General features: G+C 44.9%; 1 protein-coding gene across 2 annotated transcripts in view; it reads right to left on the bottom strand.

Annotated features, from left to right (window-relative positions):
• The window catches only part of MAP2K5 (mitogen-activated protein kinase kinase 5), a 269,836-nt gene that overhangs the window by 30,465 nt on the left and 224,907 nt on the right, over positions 1 to 14,464 (bottom strand). For both annotated transcript variants that reach the window (XM_039220044.1, XM_039220036.1), the window contains one exon: positions 13,126 to 13,171. In XM_039220044.1, the coding sequence (XP_039075975.1) occupies positions 13,126 to 13,171 (46 nt within the window). The remainder of the gene's footprint in view (positions 1 to 13,125; positions 13,172 to 14,464) is intronic.

A 14,464-nucleotide genomic window follows, 5' to 3' on the forward strand; every position in this document is an offset into this window, starting at 1 on the left:
CAGACCAAGTGCAAACTGCTGGTGATGGTTTTCTCTCCTGCTTGGTCTGCTCGCGCTAAGGTTCAAACTTTGGCCAGGCGCCTGCTGTGGTGTGCGGCCACCAGTTCCCTGCCTCGATCGTGGCCCTGCAGCTGCAGCGTGAGGCCAAGGTGGAGGGGACCACACCGAGGGAGGCGAGCAGAGGAACATTTCTGGCTCCACAAGCAAACTGCTGAAATCCTACATGTTTCTTTGCAGGCTATTTGTGTTTAGTTTTATTTTTGATTGCGAGAAATCGTTTGATGTAGCTGAAATTCTCACAGCCACAATCCCTGCCCACTCTGTGTACCAGTAGATATAGCTTTGTTTAAGGCCCAATGGTCCAGTGTCCATCCTGACCACTTGCTCCGGGCAAACCAGTTAAACTTTCTAAGCCCTAGTTTAACACATCAGTAAAATGGGAATAAGACTAACCCTTGTAGTGCTTGTGTGAAGGTCAAATGAGTAATTTATAGGAAAGAACTCTGTAAACTCAGGAGTTCAAAAAATGCTGTTTAGATGAATTTCACTTTCTACACTAAATTTTTTTTTTTTTTAATGTTAAAGGGCAGAAGCCTTTCTGAATTATCTCTAGCTCCAAGATACACACAATCCTCATTCCCATTGCTTTCAAGTAAGTTCAGAGAAAGTAAGTTGTAATGTGGATTTTGGCTCGTGTGGATATTAGAGGGCCTGCTACTTTCTTATGATCCAAGCTGTGACCCAGGCAGGAGGTAATACACTCACATAAATAAGTGTTCTGCGAGGCCTGGCTTACTTGTCACTGATTCACAAAGCCTTTCTAGAAAACCCTGGCTGGAAGGAATCTTGCCTTTTGCAGAAAATGTTTTTACCTGTTATATTCATATCATTTCAATTCAATAACTATTTAGCAAGCATTCTACTTGGGGCTAGGGGCCGGGCTGGATGCTAAGGATACACTTATAAGTAAGACGTGGCATCCTCCAGAAACTCGTGGTCTTGATTATGGACGGTTACCAGTTATGCAAGCAAGTTACTGCCACAAAGTGTGTAAGTGTGCTAGCAGAGGTCCTTGCTGGGAGGAAGGACGCTGTACAACAGGAAGTCATGCCCTCCTGAAGCAGGACTGGGAAGCTTCTCAGAGGCTGTGCCAGTTCACACTCATTTTCCATCCAAGTCTAATTCGAACCCTCAGCAAGTGTTGGGGGCTCTTAAAAGTTACTGAAATGGCAGGAATTCACCATGTGGATGTGAGGAAATAGTACTTCAAGCCAAGACACGGCCATGTGAGAATGCCTCATGTATGTGGGCACCCTGAGGGAGTCAGGGCACAGCGGTGCACTGTGAGGGTGTCAGGGCATGGCATGGACACCGTGAGGGTGTCAGGGCATGGTGCAGACACCGTGAGGGCGTCAGGGCACAGCAAGGGCACCGTGAGGGTGTCAGGGCACAGCCTCGGCACCCTGAGGGTGTCAGGGCACAGCGAGGGCACCGTGAGGGCATCAGGGCACAGCCTGGGCACTGTCAGGGTGTCAGGGCACAGCGAGGGCACTGTGAGGGCGCCAGGGCACAGTCTGGGCACCGTGAGGGTGTCAGGGCACAGCAAGGGCACCATCAGGGTGTCTGGGTACCATGTTCATGTGGGAGAGCATGGGGGTGGGGGTGAAGGGACAGTGAAGGTGGGCAGGGGGAGGTGAGGCAGGGTCTCTGGCGGGTCTTCCACTCTGTCCAGTGCTTGGCTGTTTCTATCCTCACGTTCCCTGCTAGACTGTAAGCTGACTGAGGTCAGGATTCAGGGCCGACATACCGCTTTCCTGGCATTGGGCAGGCTGCTCTGCACAGAGCGGACGCTCGACAAATAAAAATGGTGAGAGCACACTTGTGATGCCCGAAGCGTGTCCCCTCCTATCTCACGAGAGCAGACTATCTGTACCAGATGTGCGGCGGGTTATGGCTCAGCCCAGCCCTCTAAATCTACCCTCACGCCTCTCTCTGGTACTTAACCCACTTTCTAGACGACGCAGTGCTGCTGCCTGCACAGGAGAGCCAGGTTATTTCCGAAGGCAGGAAGGACAGTGTGCCCAGCCCCGGCTCAGCTGACCTCCCCGACATGGGGAGGAAACGCCTGCTTCGGAGAAAGAACTTTCCAGCCTGGGAGTTGATGCCTCAGGCCCTGCATGCACATGCACATGCACGCGCACACACACAGACACACACACAGACACACACACACAGACACACACACACAGACACACAGACACACAGACACACACACACACACACACACACCCCACCCCCACAGGATTCCAGGGTTGCCGACTCGCCTTCCGAGACTTAGAGCCGGAGGATTCCAGAGGCAAGGCTGTGGCTTAAAAAAAAAAAATCATGTTTAATTTAAAAATTAGAAACTGGAGCAGGCTGTGAGCACAGGGGTTGATTGAAACAAAATTTAAATTCCTGTCAAGCCCATTTAAACACGGGGGCCCTTCATAGACAATTAGCTGCTCCCTGTGAATGCTGAATAAACTCAGGCCTGGTCACTGTGAGAAGACAGGCGCCTACTGTGAGGCACTGAAAAAAAAATTAACTAAAATCAGGCTGTATGAAATATTTCGCCTTTCAGTATATCACAGGGGTTTGAAAGTGTAAACAAGACAAAAATCGATTCCTTGGTGCCCTCAAATCAATCCCCCAAAATGGTTAGGGCATCTGTTTCTGCTAAATTTTGTTTACATCGGCAGATTTGCCTTAATTGCGGCTGTTTGTCTCTGATGGTCCCTGGGGCCCTAATCTCCCGATTACTAATACTTAACACTCATTTCACATCTAAAGCTACTTCTAATCCTCAACAGGTTTTGGGGGCTCTTAAAATTATTGAAGCCACAGAGGCGGGAGACGCAGCCTCTTTGTGAAAGGGACATTTTCTTATCTGCTACCAGCTGGGCCCAATCGTCACCAGGGATGGTGACAAGAAAGGTGCTAAAAGGCTCTTCCACAATGACTGCTGCTCCACTGGGGATTCAGAGGATAAAACAGAGCTTTGATGGAAAAATCTGAACAAGAGGCGAGAGCAGTCCAGCCAAATAAAGTTACTGTCATAATGAAATGCTGTCAATCACCATGAAAATCCAATTAAAAATGCTTCAGCACAGCCCTCTTAAGTGGAAAAATGTACCCTATTTATACAAATTTTTGTCAACGCCACACCAATCCCACAATTAGAAAGTCCTGCTATTAATTGAATGTCCCCCCCCCCCCCCCCCCCCCCCCCCCCGGTTTAAAAACAGACGCAGGCCGTTCAGAAGCCTTTCGAGGGAGGTGTGACCCATGTAGGCTCTTGGGTGTACAATTAAGAGTTAATCGGGCTACATTTGAAAATTCCATTTTTATTTGTGTCAAGGGAACCTTTGCACAAATAAACGAACGCTACCTAGCTTCCTGCTTCAGAATCAGTGACCATTTATATTAAGAGAACAGGGAAACGGTAAACCAGGATACTGGAAAGAAACTAGTCCATGCTTCGGCAAATGTCTCTCGGTAGACCAAGACCTAATGTTTAATTCTAATCTTGAAAATTAAATAGAGGACAGAAGGCCCAAATGTCTCCACTGCCTTTAGGCAGTCTCTAAATGGCCAAGCGAACCTCAAATTATCTGCAGGCAGATTTGGCCCCCCCCAAATAACCGTATATCTACAAAAGGGCCCAATGAAACCACAAGACTCCTGATCCCCAAAGGTCTCTCTCAAAACTGCTACAAATTAAAAAGCAAACAACCCATTAAACAAATCCAGCTGGTTTCAACTGTAAATACGAGGCTTCTAATATTTTTCCAGCCCTTGAAATTCCTGGTTAGACTCATTAATTATTGATAAGAATCACATCTATTTATTGGAGTGTACTCACAGGAAAACAAGTTTGCTGCTTTCAACAACAATTCCCAAATCACAGAGACTAGGCTTCGGATTCTTTTATATTCCTCCTCCTTCCCCCTCCAAATGGCTAAATGTCTCTGGTCTTTTTCAACTTAGTCCATTATTCCTAGGGCTGGGGTGGCATGCATCTGCTATCTGATAGATAAAGACCTTGAAGTCCTCCTGCCATCAATCTAACCAAGCAAAGATGGGGGCTGGCCAGGCTGTCTCCTCTAAGTCTTGGCTCTCTGATGACCTCTTGATTTGGAATAAACCATCAGGAACAAATTCTCAAGAGGTCAGAATGCATGCCAGCGATCACAGGTGCTGGTGAGCAACAACTACTTAACACTGTCGTATTCTTCCCGTGCTTCGAGGTGGGCTGGCCAGGCCTTGGTGCCTGCCCTGATGGGTCAACCTGCTGTGCTGGTTGTTAAATGCTTTGAGTTGATCATCCCTGCAAACACTGCGGCATCTTAAAAACTCCTTTATTTTGGCACCACGTTATTTTACCCAGAGGACCTCTGAGCAAGTCAAACAAAAACCTTTGATCAGGTCACGCATTCTAGTGGGGACACCCTAACTCAGGTTGTATGTTACAACGTCCAGAGAGTGCTTGTTCTTGGGTCAGTTTCCTCAGCTTTACCGTGTGAGCTCTTGGAGAACAAGGGACCTATCTATCGTGTGTGTCTAGTCTGTTCGATGTCTAGTATGGTGTTTCAGTGCACTGGACGAGAGAGGCTGGCACATGTGATTAGATTGGAGACCTCGCTTGAATGGCGGTAGTGGAAAACCGTGCTAGGTGCTGAGTTCCGAGAGCATGACCCGCCTTCAAGGCACTTACAATCTAGTTGGAGAAAAAAGGCATCAAACTTGCGAGTTTCATCTCTGGCTGCTCTTTGTAATCATCTGGAGAGCTTTAAAAAATAAAACAGTACCTGCTCCATGGCCCACACGCCACAGATTCTTTGATCTGGGCTGGGATCCAGGCATTTTTTTTTCTCCCTCTGATTTTTAAACCACTTGGATGATTCTGATGAGTTGCCAGCGTTAGGAACCACTCTACTACATGGACCAACTTGTGACTGTAAGATGGATATGTAATTTGTGTAATTAAGTGCTGTTCCAAGTGAGAGCTAATAAAACCTGGAGTGCTTCAGAGCAGGGAGTGTGCTCCATTCACAGGGATGGGGAGGAGGATGGAGACCTTTGGGGACAGAGGAGAGGAGGGCATTCCAAACCGAGGCCACCACCCTCATCAAAGAAGCTGCTGATGGGCTGAGTGGTGTCAGATGAGGACCTAATGGACAACCCTCTCCCAAGACCTGGCTTAGCCGCCTGGGAATGTGGCGGAACACCGGAGAGCGGCCCGGGCGATGGGCTTTATTGTATCTAGGATAACCAAACTACTTTTGCGGTCAAGGCCCCACAGCCTCGTTGTGCTGTGGAACGTGATGCCAGGAAGATGACAGTTGGCCCAGTAAAACAAAAAAGAAGCACTGCAGGCAGGAGTTCAAAAAACCGCAATCTTAAACAGGCAAATCATCACCATATTAAGAGATCTGACCTCACTGATGGAGGAAAAAAGTTATCCTTAACTGGGAAATTAAAACTGTTAGATCCCCATGATCAAGGAGTGACAGATTTTATCTATCTGTATCTCTCTTGCTACGTGCATGTATATAAATACACACAAACACACACACACACTTATCTGCTAAAGTCTCGTGAAAAGATTAAGCAGTCACGTCTGTGGAAAAACAAAGCTTGTTTTCTGGGGTTATAATCTCTCTGTTCTTGCTGAAGTGCTAACGTGTCATCAAAAATTCAAATTAAAGCTGTCTGATTTAGTGCGATCTCAAGCATCCAGACAGTGATTCTGCCATTGTAATTATGTGCAATTAAAAAGCTAAAATCAACTTCTTACTGGTGGATTCCTATTTATAAGCAGACACAAACAGATGATTTTAATGGCCTTCAGAACTTGAAAATAAAAAAAAAATCATTACATGGTTGTCAACTGGACCTTGTGTGGAGCCTCCAGGCTTCTGTGATGCTACTTGTGCTTGAAGGAAATACTTAGCTTAAGTTACAATCCCAGCCAGAGTTTCCCCCTGCAAATTCTGGGGGCCTTAGCTAAAGAGCTGATTTGCACCTCCAGATGAATAACTGAAAATTACGTCTACCAGAATGCAGGGCCAGACACACGTATGAGTCTGGCCCTAAGGGTCTGTTGTAAAACATGCACTTTAAGACACAGGTGATAGCTAGATGTGATCAATGACAACCAAGTTTAGAATTGCTTGTTAAATCATCCTCAGCATCTTGAAAAGTTTAGATTGCAAGCAGAGTGGTCCATGATCGCTATGCAAGGAGGCGGCTGAAATGTGCCTTTCCTCCTCTCTGCTTAGGTGACATGTAAACTCTGGATTAAAATAAACTGAAACTCATCTTTGAGGTTAGTAGAATGTGGTGGTAATGTAGAACTTTATCTGAGCCCTGTGCTCCCAGAAAGAAATACAGATGAGAAATCTCTCCTGCTCTTTGTTAGCCACAAAGGACCACCCTGCTTTCACAGACCCCTTTCCATCCTTCCTCCTGACGACTTCCTGTTCACCTGCCTCCATGACCTTGGCCCCCTCCCTCTTCTCTGAGACCTTCCTCATTAACAAACACTCTTCATATTGCAACAGCCTGAATAACATCACCTTCTTAACTGTCCAGTGCATTCTGACTATTGCGGTGGTCAAAAGGTTTGACACTAACAATGGTGAACAAGGCCATTTGGTGTAAATCCAAAAGTTACACTGGAATTGAAGTGCTGGACAGACGAAAATCTAACATGGTGCTTTCTCCAGTTTCTAAAAGGGACTGTGCATATGTCCAGTTTGTCACGTCCAATGATTAACTGAGAGAACAAGCCAACAAACTATCTGAAAATGTAATTACAATCAGGTTTGGAGAAGCAGAGACGCCACCAGTGACAATTTAATTTAGAGGAGTTAAACAAGTTAACATCTCTTTTGCAAGTAATTAAATGTTTAAACAGATTTTTCTGGAGCAGTTTGGTGTTTATTAGCCCCGAAACAATACCACCTCTTATACATAAAGCCTTTTCTGAGAAATGAGATACCTTCAAGTTTGCAGCTGCTCGGATTTAGATGAAGGGGGGGAAATATCTAAAAGCACTATTTTGATTGTAACTGACATCCCTCCCCCAAGATCCTACACTGCTTTTTATATTTCCAGTCCCACGATTTCCTTGCTTTCTAAGCAAAACGTCAAATTTCAATTGCAAAACTGCATTCTGTGTCTCTGAATTGAAAACCAAAACCAACCCCCCCCTGAAAAAAAAAAAAAACAGGAAACAAAAAACCAAACAACAACAACAACCACAACCACCAAACCTGAGGAAATGCAAAAGGAGGTCACCCTGCTCTGGAATGTACCAGGAAATGCACAAAATAACAGACACTGTTGGGACCCAAGGAGAAAGCCCATGTTTTTAAACAATTACTAGAGCAGTATAGTAATAGCATAAAGACAATTTCTGCGCCAGCTTGTTTCTCTGAAATTCTCTCTGCCACTGAACAGCTAGAACAGATAATAACTATTAGTAAATCAAACTCCTCTGCAATATCCAGCTGTGCCTCACGCATTTACATACAGATAGAATGGGTATATGTTTTTAATATGTATGTGATCCGTACTTTTACCACAGCCGAAGTGCATGCTACAAAGGAGGAGGAGAATGGGAATCGGATCAGCATGAGATAATAAAGTGGCCTAGATAAAGTATTAGCCAGCGATTGATCTCAAACCAGGATGCTGCTTCTTCTGACCTGATTACTTACTATGCATAGATTCCATTAAATAGAGCTTAGACATGGAAAGCTTCTGGAAATACTCTAAATGCATAGAAGGATCTATAGCACTCTGAACCCAAATTGTAACTGTGGAGGTGCCCGCGGCCCCTACCCTCCCTCCCTGAGTCAGGGCCCACATTCAAGATAGGCTGGAGAGGTTCAAGGCCCACAGGGAGGGCTTTTCCCTTCCCTCCTCTGTGCCAGGCCAGCACCCTCCGAGTGAATGCCTCCCTCCTGAGCTGCTTGTCTGGTCCTGGCTGCACTAACAGAATGAAAGGCAGTGAGGGAGCTTAACAATCATTCAGGGTCACGGTCCCGTTTGAAAAACTGATGACAGCCACGAATTCCGCTTTTCAGAAAAGAATGCAAATCTCCACATGCATACACGATGTTGGATGTAATTTCAGGGGCTTTAACAGACTTCCTGAAGTCATGGACCCCAGGTCAAGGACTGGTGAACTCGTCCATCCCCTCCGTTTTGCAGATGAAGGCACGAAAGCAGGGAAGGAATGGAGAGCTGCTGACAAGGGAAGGGAAGTGTGGAGGCCTTCCTGCTAAATCACAGCCTGACCTTAGCTCCCAAAGAACCCTAAAGGAACACTAACTCAGCAGAAGGAATTCTCGGTGGCTCACCGGAGCAGGGCTCTATACAATAATGCCTCTCAACAAATCCCTTTTAGTCACAAATACTCAAACCCACCATGTGAATAGCAAACCAGACCTGAACCTCTCCATCTCAACATGCGCCCATCTCAAGCTGTCTCTCTGTTCCTGAACTTAGGGGTCTGGTTTTCATTTTGTGTGTCCTTCAATCTGATCTTTGACATTTGGGGAGAATGTCTCCAACACCCTTGCATTAGGGTCTTCTCACCCCTTCTTGCCACGTCCTTGCCAACCCGTTCCAGTGGGCAGCGGTTGTCCCACACTCCACATAAGCTGTGGCATCCCTGCCTGGTTGTCTGACGCCTGGTGAACATCCTTTCTGCCATCTCTATGGTTTCTACAGCTTGGAAACTTTCTTCTAAGTTTGTGGGTCCTATGTCACGGAGCTGGGGTAGCGGTGACATAGGTCTTTCCTGCGATTTATACCCGGGTGATTTAAAAGTGGGTTCTTTAATAATGGCATCATTTTCTTAGGATCAGAAGAGTGTGTGTTGGGGGTGGGGGTCAGCATGTTGAACTTTCTTGACTGCCTGCATGGCTGGTCTTCCTTTGTTGGGTTTAACCCTGACTCCTGATTTATGCAATAGGTCTTAAAAGACTAAAGGATGAAAGATTGCCCAATTTTTGAATGGGAGTCCACTCACAAAGAAAGGTATGGGTTGGTGGGTGGTGGGTGTGTTGCTTCTATGTGAGGTCAAAGTTTTCAGACTTGGACCGGGGTTTCTTCTACAAGAGGGGGAATTTCTTTTCTTTCTTTCTTTTTTAAAAAATAGTTTATTGTCAAGCTGATTTCCATATAACACCCAGTGCTCATCCCCACAAGTAAACTCTTCCATGCCCATCACCCCCCTCATCAGCCCTCAGTTTGTTCTTGGCATTCAGGAGTCTCTCATGGTTTGCCTCCCTCCCTCTCCCCAACTATTTCTCCCCTTCTTCTCCCCCATGGTTCTCCGTTAAGTTAAGAGGGGGAATTTCCGTTTTTTTTTTTTTTTTTTTAAAATTCTTATTTATTTCTGGGAGAGAGAGAGAAAGACAGCGTGAGCAGGGGAGGGCCAGAGAGAGAGAGGGAGACACAGACTCTGAAAGAGGCTCCAGGCTCTGAGCTGGCAGTCAGCACAGAGCCCGACGCGGGGCTCGAACCCACGAACCGCGAGACCATGACCCAAGCGAAAGTCGGAAGCTTAACCGACTGAGCCACCCAGGCGCCCCAAGAGGGGGAATTTCTTAACAGATCACCCAGTGGGTGGTGAACGTGTTGCCTATCTGAATTCCACCGCTGTGGGTTTGGGACTCCCTGAGGCCAAGGTTAAAATGACTTCTGTTCCAAAAGGCACATTTTGGAACAGAAGTTCCAAAGGTTTCACATTGCTCTGAAAAAGTTTGAGCCTCTACACCCTCATGCTTTGCCCAGCTTGTTTCCTTTGCCTGGAAGGTCCCCTTGAAAGCTCTCTACTAAAATTCAGTTCATCCTCCAGAGGCGCTTCTCAAAGGCTACCTTTTCCATGTAGCTTTTTCCCATTTCCCCAAATGGATCCCCACAGAACTCTGCCGTTCTTTTATGGCAGTTAGTTTATTCTAGTAATTTGTATACTTGCTGTGTCCCCTGCAAGACTGTATGAACATGGCTTGTTCTTCCTTCTATCTTCTGCTGAATCTAGCATGGGACTTTGCACATAATGATCTATAAATATCTGCTGAATTCAATTATTCAACTGGATCTGAGATCTTCAAAGATGATATAGATGCGGCTGATAAAACTTTTGAATGAGTTCTTTATGTAGCTTGATGGCCACATGCCAGAAAGGTGTATCGGCTCAAATGAACCCCGGATTCCCCAAAATGTAAGTATTAAAGGAAATTTCCTGGTCCAGCATTCATATACTTCTACTTAGAACATAAAAACTGATAACCGTTTTAGGAACAAAGACACATAAAGTAGAATTAAATAGCTAAACACAAAGATGAGTCTGAACACTAGGATTTTAGTGGCCTCAAGAGCCTAACTTGAATTTTACACTGCATCTTTAAGATTGACATGGTCAAAAATTGCAGAGATGATGGTGTTAAGGCTGGGGTATTCTGGATATAAGGCCACCCTCCCAAATAAAAAGACAAAAACTGCTCGCACGCCCACTATGTGCCTGGTCTACCCCTCCCTGCGGTCTGATTTACTTGGGCAGCACTTGCTGTATTCACTGGTGGTCACGGTCACACCGGAGTTCCCTGGTGATGAATCTGTAACTCAGTATTTCCACTCGGTCCCATCTCTGGTTTTCTTCCTTTGGTCTGGACCGTCCTACAGGCCTCACAGCTGATGCAGCCCGAGCTGCGCAGGCCACATCGGTCCCCTGCTGGGTGATGTCCCTGCACTCGGGAGGTAAACTGCCCTTTTTGTGGAAGGCAGGCCCCTTCCCACAGTGACAAACATCCTTTACAGTGCATGCATTCTGGAGGATGCTCTCAGCTTCCGGATGGGAGCACCATCACCATAGGCGGGGAGGGAAAACAAAACCTAAAGCCATTAATATGCTAGAAAAGAATGTAAAAAACTGGTTCCTTAAGACTGGGCTCCTAGGATGTGACTCCAGTTTCTCAAGCCGGCTACAACCCACTTGCTTTCCCATTTCCTGTTTGGTTCAATACTATGGCAGGGGCAAGCAGGGCCTAGCCCTCCTGACCACAGGGTGCCAGGTTCCTGCTTCCCCACTGAGCCCTTTCTAAGCCAGAGTGCCTCACTGGTGCTACACCTAAGGGAATATGTCCATGTAAATCAAACTGGACTAAAAATGTAAAATTAAGTATAGGATGGTGCTTCCTCTGACTACATTTTCATTGTATTTTATGGATTTCATTTATTTACTTATTTATTTATGTATTTATGTATTTATTCATTCATTTATTTAATATACATTTTAAACTAATCTAAGTCTTTTTTAAAAATGTTTATTTATTTTTGAGAGAGAAGGAGAGAATGAGTGGGGGAGGGGCAGAGAGAGAGGGAGACACAGAATCTGAAGTAGGCTCCAGGCTCTGAGCAGTCAGCACAGAGCCCGATGCGGGGCTCGAACCCACAAACCGCGAGATCATGACCCGAGCTGAAGTTGGACGCTTAACCGACTGAGCCACCCATGCGCCCTGTATTTTATGGATTTATTGTTATTTATTAATTAAAACCACGGGACAGCACACACCAGTGAGTACAGCTGTAAAGAGAGATACTGGAATACATACTGATTATCTCTCTCTACACACACACACACACACACACACACACACACTTACACTTGCTTCGAAGGCACTGAAAGTACTCACCCTGTAGCCTGCCCTGGAGTTGTGTTCCTTACCAAGACACACATCCATATGCCTTTATGGGTGTAACTACGATCTGCAGTGTTTTATTTATAAGTGGCCAGCTCATTGCAGCACTGAAACATGCATTTACAAACAGATATCTGTTTTATGAAACCCTATTCCTTTGTTTTAATAGCTGAGCTATCCAGCCATAGCATAATAATGTACAAGGTAAATGGGTCTCCATCTCTAGAACCTGTTCCAAGTTTTCTCAAATGTGACTAACTGCAAGAATTTCCCAACCATCAAAGGGACGCCACCGCCAAAAGACCAGTTTATTTTAGACGTGAAACCTGCAGTTATAAATTGCAGAGGTTTTAGGGGTGAACTTTAACTTGAAACTACCCTGAAATAGAAGATTTGCTTCAGGGGTAACATGAAGGAGAAAACTACCTTCCTGGAAAGCACTCATGATGCAAGAGGGAAACATGCTGTTATTTTATATTCCGGGATGAAATCTGAATTATATAGAGGAAGTCCGGGCGCTTGGGGTGCTGATTAGGACGGCGCACAACGGGTGTAAACCTCTGAACTGGTATCTGTAAAACGGTTACTGTTGAAAGTGGTAACAGAAAATGGGCTGGAATTTGCTCTGAATGCGATAATGTAAAGACAGGGAATAGTTTACGCAAAATGTAAGAAAGAGCAGACTATAATTATTATTTACTAATGCTCGATGCCAGCGTTATTCTAACAGCTTGTGCGTTGTCAAATCAACAATCTGCACTAAACAAATGACCATTTGGGAATTGCTAGGGAGCGTCTCTGTTCCTCTCCCTGCTCGACTAAAAACTGTCATTTGCAATCAAAGAAAGCGGCCCTGGAGCTGAGAACACAGCACCCGCAGCCTTAGAGCTGTCTCCTTCTGAGGAAAAGACCAAAGATTCACATTAACTTGATCTTTTGCAGCCAGTCTAGTTTCTTCCTACATGAATCCAAGAGGACTGACTCCACGCCACGGTCAGAATTTCCTGGAGGACTGCGCTAAAAACTTAATATGCTGACTCTCTTTTCTGTGACCAACCTTCTGGATTCGGAGAGGCTGTAACAGCAAATGAGGACAAGGAAGTAACCCAGATTAATTTGTGGTCCTTGAGTGTGAGGCGAGGAAGAGAGTCGTGCCTTAAGTGTAGGAACGGTGGTGGGTTTTTAAAAAGTAGAAAACGACTATCCGAGGCTCTGAGCTTCCCAAACACCTACCCAAAGGGAGTAAGTAATGTGGCCTCTTCAGAGCCTGTGGATGTGTTAAAATTCCATTTCGGTTCTTTTAACAGAATATTAAGCACGGCCAGAGAAGTAGAGAATTCTAATGTAACTAAAAATACGTACTTACCATCAAGTCCTCAGGTGCCGGTCTTTCTTTTGGCTGTTTCCTCATGCTATAAAAGGAAAAGAAAAACCTCACTGTTATCTGTATCGCTCATGAACTTGCGCTATACTTCCCACCGTTAACTCTATCTCCTGAAATCTGAATGTTTTCAAATTCACGTGTTCAATTCTTGGCCAAAGTATCAGCATAGATTCCCTTTCTTTTATTTTGGCTTTTAATTAATCAGATTTTGAGGGAATCTCATGAATCAGAAACACCAAGATGGGGGGGGGGAGAGTTATTCTTGCAATACAGATGAAGAATAAATTTAAAAATGTGAAAAAAAAAAGCAGCAATATTTCTTCCTGACTCAGTTTTCAATTTGTTTCAAACTTAAATCTAGGAAACAATATACTTCTTTTTTGGTAACTGGGATAAGAGAATAAGAAAAGAAACATGACTATCAGGTCAAATGAGAAAACATCTTAATCCTTTCATTATTACTCTGAATGACAAACAATAAAGCTGTCACAATCTAGATAATGCTACAAAATCACAAATGGGCTGTTACATTTATCTCCACTTTCATTTATTCTGGCTACAAAGCAAGTTGATATTCATGAAACAGCTGTGGGGGAAGTTAAGTTTGTTTAAGCTGCTTAAAGAATCACATTCCTCATACAAAATATTTGTCTTACACGCAGCAAGTATAATCAGTAGCTGTATCATGTACGTAGCTATGTGATGAAGCACTCACACGTGGGACTGACATGACTATGGGTAACTACCTATTTGGTGGCCATATTTGTACTAAATTCAGAGTGTCTGTGGTATGAAGTCATAAAAAGATGACTACAGATGCTTTTCTTTACAGTAAGGCAACCTCTAACAAGCCAGAAGAAAACCCATCATATAATCCCTGCATTTGCTGACAGTATTTTTTTTTTTTTTTTAAGTAGAAAGACTTAATGATCATTTGGTAAATAAGAACCGTAGTTATGAACCATTACTGACATCGAGGACATTTGCCTTCCCTATAAATAACCATATGCACCTCTCTACTACTGCATCCATTAGCAAGTAATTCAAGCTGTCTCGCGGTGGAGTTGGTAACAGCCCTAATGTGACATTCCCAAGGAGCTGTATCTCTTGGGAAAACAAGGCTATTACCCACTATCATTTCTGTTTCGGCTTGACATCTGTGGAAATTTCAACACAGGTTATCCCTCCCTCTGTCTCCATAAAACTTTTACACAGCAGCGGATTAGTTTTGGGGGGCAGAAGGAAGGTAAAGCCTTCGCTGCTTTTCCTCGTCTGCCCGCAACCGGCTCCACCTCCAGGTGGGTCTCAGGCCACACGGTGA

Source organism: Hyaena hyaena, unplaced genomic scaffold, assembly GCF_003009895.1.
Source record: "Hyaena hyaena isolate Hyena2069 unplaced genomic scaffold, ASM300989v1 scaffold_15, whole genome shotgun sequence".
Classification (NCBI taxonomy): Eukaryota; Metazoa; Chordata; class Mammalia; order Carnivora; family Hyaenidae; genus Hyaena; species Hyaena hyaena.